The following is a 7,924-nucleotide window of genomic DNA, read 5'->3' on the forward strand; positions in this document are numbered from 1 at the left end:
GAGGCGGCGGGGGGGGTGCTGGCGCCCTTATCCTCCCCGTCGCCGGCGAGGTGGTGCGGTGGGGACGGCCCCTGTTCCGACCCCGGTCGGGGGAACAGGGAAGGGGGCGAGGGGGAGTGGGAGATGGGCTAGGCCGGCTGGGCCGGGGGTCGGCCCAGTTGGGCCAGGGGTCCAGTGGGGGGGGGGCCTTCTCCTTTTTTCCTTTTCTTTGTCTGTTCTGTTTTCTGTTTTCTTTTTTTTGTTTATTTTCTTTTTTGTTTTATTTTATTTAAAAGTATTTAGGTATTTTATAAAAAAGTGTTTTCTCCACCATAATTACCAGTGTATTATTTGGCACCCACCGAACATTTTTGTTCAAATTTTTGAAAACTTTTATTTTTCACTTTGATTTTAATTGAAGTTTGAACTAGGAGTTTGAAAAGAAATTTGATGCAATTGTGATCAAGCCCTGTTTAGCAACATGATTAGCTTAATCTCAGAGAGTTACTGTAGCATGATTCTCGGGGTGTTACATCTGGCAAGTGGGTGTTTCGCCACAAGACTCGCCCGGACGGTTCTCTCGAGCGCTACAAGGCTCGATGGGTGGTTCGCGGTTTTCGGCAGCGTGCGGGCGTGGACTTCACCGACACCTTCGCCCCGGTTGTGAAACCGGGCACGATCCGCGCCGTCCTCCAGCTGGCGGTCTCGCGCGCCTGGCCTGTGCATCAGTTGGACGTTTCCAACGCCTTCTTGCACGACCATCTTGCCGAGCAGGTGTTCTGTGAGCAGCCCACTGGTTTCGTCGACGCCGAGCACCCTGACTTCGTGTGCTTGCTCTCCCGTTCTCTTTATGGGTTGAAGCAGGCGCCTCGGGCTTGGTACCAGCGTATCGCAGCCTTCCTGCAGTCTCTGGGATTTCGGTCCACTCGCTCCGATGCCTCACTCTTCGTGTATCATCAGGGAGCTGACACTGCATATTTGCTGCTCTACGTTGACGACATCATCCTCACGGCGTCCGCCCCCCATCTCCTTCAGTGGCTGACTGCTCGTCTTCGTGATGAGTTCGCAATCAAGGACTTGGGGCCCCTGCACTACTTTCTCGGCATCGAGGTGATCCGCCGGGCCGATGGCTTCTTTCTGCATCAGCAAAAGTATGCCCACGAGCTTCTGGAGCGTGCCGGTATGCTTAACTGCAAGCCGGCGCCCACCCCTGTCGACACGAAGGCGAAGGTCTCTGCACTGGAGGGGTCTCTCGCGTCCGATGGAGCGTTTTACCGCTCTATTGTCGGTGCTTTACAGTACTTGACGCTGACTCGACCCGACCTGCAGTACGCTGTTCAGCAGGTGTGCCTCCATATGCACGCCCCACGTGACTCCCACTGGACCCTGGTGAAGCGTATTCTCCCTGACGGCCTTCGCCTCCACCGACCTCGTGGCCTACTCGGACGCCGACTGGGCTGGCTGCCCCGACACGCGACGCTCTACATCAGGATACTGTGTTTACCTTGGGCCCTCGTTGATCTCTTGGTATTCGAAGCGGCAGCCCACGGTCTCCCGCTCCAGCGCCGAGGCAGAGTATTGCGCCGTGGCCAATGCCGTGGCCGAATGCTCTTGGATACGTCAGCTGCTCCAGGAGTTGCTTTGTGATGTTCACAAGGCCACTCTTGTCTACTGCGATAACGTCAGCGCGGTCTACCTCTCCGCCAACCCGGTGCACCATCGACGGACGAAGCATATTGAGCTCGATATTCACTTCGTGCGCGAGCAGGTTGCCCTTGGCCGTGTTCGGGTTCTTCACGTGCTGACGACGCAACAGTTTACTGATGTGATGACTAAGGGATTGCCTACTCCCGTCTTCGAGGAGTTTCGGTCCAGTCTCTGTGTCTCCGGCGACGCTTTTCGACTGCGGGGGGTGTTGAGTAGATATTTTGTATTGCACGTGTATTAGAGTTGTAGCCCACCTCCTAGTCTTGTATAGTTGAGGTAGAGGCTTTCCTTTGTAATATATATGCGTGCACCAGCACCCCATCAATACATCGCATTGCATATCATCTATTAACACAATTAAATCATCGAAGTTTATATTGAGCACTATAGTGTTATTTCTTTTACATAATTTCTCGCATAAAAAATCTTTTACATAACACTATAGTGCTTGTGTTGTAAAGACAATGACAGGGGAAAGCTTCCCCACCTCTCTATTGACCGTTATAGGCCTGAGGAAGTTGCCGAGCCAGTGGCGGCAGGAAAGAATTAGACTCGACCTCACACATTGCGCTGTCATGGCGGTCGTCGTCGACTCGTCGCCTTTGAAGTGCTAGCGGTGACCAGAGGTTCCCGTATACGCACCACACACTAGTCCACTATAGAACAGAGTGCCAAGCCATCTTCGCGCCCAGGGCAGCCTGCGCAAGTTGACCGTGGACCCGTGGTGCTCGCCCAAGAACGGAACCACCCGCTGGAGAGGCTCCAGGGATGGCGCTGACCCGGCTGTTCATCTCCCACTTCCCCACCGCCGTCCTGGCCGGACTCGCCTCCGCCTCCGCGTCGCCCTTCCTGTCTGGTCCGTGCGTGCTCCGGTGCTCCCGTCTCAACTACTCCGCAGTCCGCAGTAGTATTTTGCTTCTTGGAGCGAACTGTGATGGGTTTGCTCTGTTTTCTTTGTGCTTGAGCAGACAGCTTATTCCAGGGCAGCACCGGATCGACGGGGAGGAGCTTGCTGCAGACCAAGAATGGTACGTACGTTGCTTCCTTTCTTCCTCTTGCTAAGTTTAACCCCATGACAGTTTCAGGATGGGTGGAGGGATTTTGTTCGCTTGGTTTTAGTGATACAGAATTACAGAAGATGTGGTTGGAAGAGATACTCTGTCTGTATGACATCGTTGACTGACGGTGACTTGGTGCGGACACTAAAAATACTGAATCCACATGCTTGTTAACTGAATATAACTCTATTGATTGTGCTCATATGCGCTTAGGATTGAAGAGTCTGATGTGGAGTTTCTAGACTTCTAAAAACAGAGTTTGACCGGGAACTACCAATGGAAATTACCAACTAGCCTAGTGAAAGTTGGGACTCCAGAATTCAAATTCCTATACATTACTTGAAGCCAAGATTTCCATCCTTGGATAGGAAAAAACAGACATAGTACTACTTCTCACCATGTTCAGGACTTCCTGTACCTTCGTCTGATACGCTTCTGTTTATTCGTATCCATGATTATCAGACTGCCCTATGAGCTTCGAGACCCAGAACTACACGATCCTCACAAACAAGTGCAAAAGGCCACAATACCCTCCTACCGAATGTTGTGATGCTTTCAAGGAATTTGCGTGCCCATTTGCCGCGTACATCAACAACCAGAGCACTAACTGTGCAGACACAATGTTCAGCTACATCGACTTCCATGGCTACCCAAAAGGCCTGTTCGCCGACGAGTGCCTAAAAGGAAAGGAAGGGGTTTCTTGCGAAGGCATCCCAGCGGTAGACACCGGCGTGCCCAGTGGCGGGCGACAAGTTCAAGGGGTTTCGCGTCCTTTGGTTGTGCTCCTGTGTGGACTAGGAGCATTGTTGTTCCCTTGAGTGGTGTGATTCCCTGGACTTCTCCAAAGATGGCGTGTTGTCAGTTGTAAGTAGTAAGGCTTAGGATTCATTTGCTTCTCCTTGACACTCTCTTCCATTGCTATAATGTGTCCATTTGTTACAGAACTACATGACATCTTAAGATTCAACATTATATGGATGATCACATCCTGCTATTGGGAGAGTGCACATCCGAATTGTAAATCAGGGAATCAAATATCAATTAACTATTTTCCAGTCTAGCTGATAATTGTGTGTTCATTTGTTACTGCATTGCCATGTTCATGTATTTATATGTATGGTGCCTACTGGATATGTTTTTCCAGGCAGTACTGCAATCGAGGTGGCGTTTTAGAGCATCTTCAGCCGTGCCCTTCAGTCCTTCTCAGATAAGCACATCATGTTCAGAACATTGGCCGGAAGAATCTCTGCACCTTGCTCATAGCAGCCACCGCCTGCCCTCCGATGCCGTAGACGTGCCCAGCATGCTAATCAGTCAATCACCCAATCGCATGCAGGGAACTAGCTTAATTTCCTGTGGAACTTTTCGGTCGTCTCCTCAAAAATCTTGCCTACGCTAAGCGCATGTACTACTTTTATTTATGTTCACATCACTTAAGAAAACACAGTTGAGGATAGCTAAATTTGGAAAATTTAGCAAATTGCCCGTCTAGCTCAGTTGGTAGAGCGCAAGGCTCTTAACCTTGTGGTCTTGGGTTCGAGCCCCAAGGTGGGCGATTTTTCTTTTTATTTTTGCACTTGTTGGCCTTAACAAAAGCTCATTTTCGCGTTCATTTTAACTTCATCATTTTTGGTGTTGCGTTTATTTCCCGAATTACCATGCATTTCTTCCATAAGTAAACAACCCATAAATTTTGAACATCTAGTCATGTTACACTCACATAGGTCATTCGCCAATTGAAAATCAAATTGTTATTTTGCTATTCTAAAAAAAAAATGTTATTTTGCTACCTATTTTAGTTACCTGTTGTAACTCTCATGTTTTTTCGCGAATATGCAAAGCATGTGTATCTTTTCATTAATAGAAGAAGAGAGAATGAATACAAATAAGGTACAACACATCCACGAACGCAAGGCGTGAACATGGCGCCCAAAAATAGAAAAGAGAGACAAAGTGCTTGGCCCGAACAAGCAAACGACACAGCTAAGCCCACTAACTAGAGAGGCAAGTCCAAACCAACATGAAGTCAGACAGCCACGAATCAGCACCGGGGACGCCGCGAGCACACAAGACAACGCCTACAGGAAGGTAAACAACGCCGTGATGCCATCATCGTCCGATCTGAAGAATCAGACCTAGGGGCGATTTTTCTTTTTATTTTTGCACTTGTTGGCCTTAACAAAAGCTCATTTTCGCGTTCATTTTAACTTCATCATTTTTGGTGTTGCGTTTATTTCCCGAATTACCATGCATTTCTTCCATAAGTAAACAACCCATAAATTTTGAACATCTAGTCATGTTACACTCACATAGGTCATTCGCCAACTGAAAATCAAATTGTTATTTTGCTATTCTAAAAAAAAAATGTTATTTTGCTACCTATTTTAGTTACCTGTTGTAACTCTCATGTTTTTTCGCGAATATGCAAAGCATGTGTATCTTTTCATTAATAGAAGAAGAGAGAATGAATACAAATAAGGTACAACACATCCACGAACGCAAGGCGTGAACATGGCGCCCAAAAATAGAAAAGAGAGACAAAGTGCTTGGCCCGAACAAGCAAACGACACAGCTAAGCCCACTAACTAGAGAGGCAAGTCCAAACCAACATGAAGTCAGACAGCCACGAATCAGCACCGGGGACGCCGCGAGCACACAAGACAACGCCTACAGGAAGGTAAACAACGCCGTGATGCCATCATCGTCCGATCTGAAGAATCAGACCTAGGGTTTCCCCTAGTGCTCTCGATCTGAAGAATCAGACCTAGGGTTTCCCCTAGTGCTCGAAGATGGGCACGGAGAGAGGCCATGACAACGTCTTCAGGGAGGGGACGGCACTCGCGAGTGTTGCCGTTGCCAGCATCGGCAAGCCGAGCAGGGATTTCTCCCTGGCCTATATTTGAGCAATCCCAAAGCTACCGTACCGGAACCGGGAGTCGGAAGGCACACGTAGATCGAAGAACCACCATCACCAGAGGGGAGCCACGCTGGACACGCGAACCTTGGACATGACGAGGGGTGGGGCAGCGAGGTGGCCGGGGTTGGGGTAGTTGGCAGGGCAAAGGGGGCCGATGCAGGGGACGCGACGGCACCCGACGACGCCGACAAGCCAGGAACTGGAGGAGACGCAGATCCGGGTCGCCGGGACCGAGGCCGTCAAGACACCGGCAAGCTATAGAGGCTGGAGGAGACGCAGCCTCACTAGCGCCGGGGCCGGCGTCGCGCTGGAAGAGGCACCGACAACCCAAGGACACTGGAAAACGCAGGTCGAGGGCCGCCGGGTCCGGAGCAACACCAGCGAGGGTTCCAACGCAAGGGCACGAGCGCCCGCAGAACACCAGCAGGCACGCCGCAAGGGCCGGCCGACGCTGGGGAGGCACCACCGGATGCACACCAAAAAGCCGCACCTTGAAGCCATGGCAGCGGCTCGGAAGGAGAAGAGCGCCGTCGCGGGCACCGCAAGGACTGCCCGACACCAGCAAAGGAGCACGCCATCCCCAATCCCGGGTCCGGCGCCGTCAGCAGAGAGGATGCCGGCGGCAGGACAGACAGATCTGACGCGGAGACGGGGGAAGGCGGAGGCACCTTGCCGGCGGCAGGAGCTCGCAGCGGCCGGTGGAAGGGAGGTCAGGCGGGGGCTGGGGTGTACGAGGCCGCCGGGGACGTGCTGGCGCAGGGCACGGCTGGCAGAGGGCGGCCGGCAGGGGAGCCGAAGCTTGACGAGGCGCCCCGCCGAGCAGTGCGTCAGATCCGCCCGGCCGCCGCCATCCTGGGGTCCGGCGCGGCTTCGCCGGCCGACCCTCCGACGACGGCGAGCGGGAGAGGGCGGCGGGGAGGGGGGCTGCTGGGCGGCGGCTGGTTCCCCCGTGTCGCCCGGGGAGGAGGGCGACGCGGGGGTCAGGGAGGGCGATTGTTTTTAGACTCCTACTATCTTAGCTCGTAATTCTCATGTATAAGTCTTATATTTTTATTTGAACATCTAGGAATGTTACATTCACATAGGCCATTCGTCAACTGAAAATCAAATTGTTATTTTGCTATGCTAAACAAAAATATTTGTTATTTTGCTACCTATTTTAGTTACCTGTTGTAATTCTCATGTATAAGTCTTATATCTTTATTAATTTGGATTTCTATTTTTTTTGCAAAGCACATTTTGACATTAATGTTGATTTTTATTTCTTCTTTTTTGTGTTGCATTTATTTCTTGACATTAAGTTGTTGGCGCCCCTGTTCACGTTGGATCCGATTGGGCTAGTTCGGTGCAGCGATATCCAAGATGTTAATGGGATCATGTCGTTCGTCTTTTGATGATTCCAGGGTGCTCTCGCAGCGAATCAGGTGAACCACACGTGTCGAACAGACGGCGTTTTGTAGCAGTGGTGAATGGGGTTGGCAACAATGGCATGTGCCATGTGGAAGGTGCAAACGTGGTTTCCTATCGTTTTTTCATCTAAACAAGGTATTTTATAGAATTATCGTAACAAGAAAACTCAAAAAAGTTGGTTTTTGTATAAAAAATCTCGAAAACCAAGTTTTCCAAGATGTCATGCCTAATACTTCAAATTTAAACAACCACAAGTTAGGCTCAGGTTGTAGGACAATGGCGTCTTTGTACCCCTTTTCTATCTTTGTATGACTTCAACCAGTCATACAAAGGTTCGAAGTCATCTTTATTGATGCAACAGCACGCTGAGGTAAACTTGTTCAAAAATTGAAGCCGCAAAACCTATAAAAAAAATCAAAAGGGAGGATTACCCTGGCCTCGGCATGTGTGAGCATACAACCATCTTTATTGCATTATTCAACAAGATCTTACAAAATAAATACACAGATCAATCCAAAGCCACATTCCTGACAAAAACTATCGTCCTACCTACAAGATTGATGATGTGCCATGGCCGTGCGCCACGCACGTGTGCCTTAAAAATTTAGGCCACCAAAATGCAGAGTATGGGCGGGGCAAATTGCTCCGTGAGATCATGTTGTGTGGAAAAAATTAGACTCGACATAACGTATTGCGCTGTCAAGTCATGGAGGTCGTCGTCGCCTTTGAAGTGCTAGCGGAGACCATAGGTCCCAATATCCGCACCACGCCCACTAACGAACAGAGTGGCAAGCCATCTCGTGGTGCTCGCCAAAAAACCACCACCTGAAACAGCTCCAGCAGCTAGCGAGCG

At 50.3% G+C, this 7,924-nt stretch overlaps 1 protein-coding gene and 1 non-coding gene across 2 annotated transcripts; both read left to right on the forward strand.

Annotated features, from left to right (window-relative positions):
- Window positions 1–2,491: 2,491 nt before the first annotated feature.
- Window positions 2,492–3,685, forward strand: LOC123075717 (GPI-anchored protein LLG1; the record flags this gene model as incomplete). The annotated part of the gene is given in 3 exon segments (XM_044498258.1): window positions 2,492–2,542; window positions 2,655–2,714; window positions 3,207–3,685. Coding segments are annotated over 3 exon segments (467 nt in total), but the record flags the coding sequence as incomplete, so codon positions are not given.
- Window positions 3,686–4,226: 541 nt separating this feature from the next.
- TRNAK-CUU (transfer RNA lysine (anticodon CUU)) lies at window positions 4,227–4,299 on the forward strand. The gene has a single exon. It is a non-coding gene; the product is annotated as a tRNA-Lys (tRNA).
- Window positions 4,300–7,924: the final 3,625 nt, after the last annotated feature.

This window comes from Triticum aestivum, chromosome 3D, assembly GCF_018294505.1.
Source record: "Triticum aestivum cultivar Chinese Spring chromosome 3D, IWGSC CS RefSeq v2.1, whole genome shotgun sequence".
NCBI classification, from domain to species: Eukaryota; Viridiplantae; Streptophyta; class Magnoliopsida; order Poales; family Poaceae; genus Triticum; species Triticum aestivum.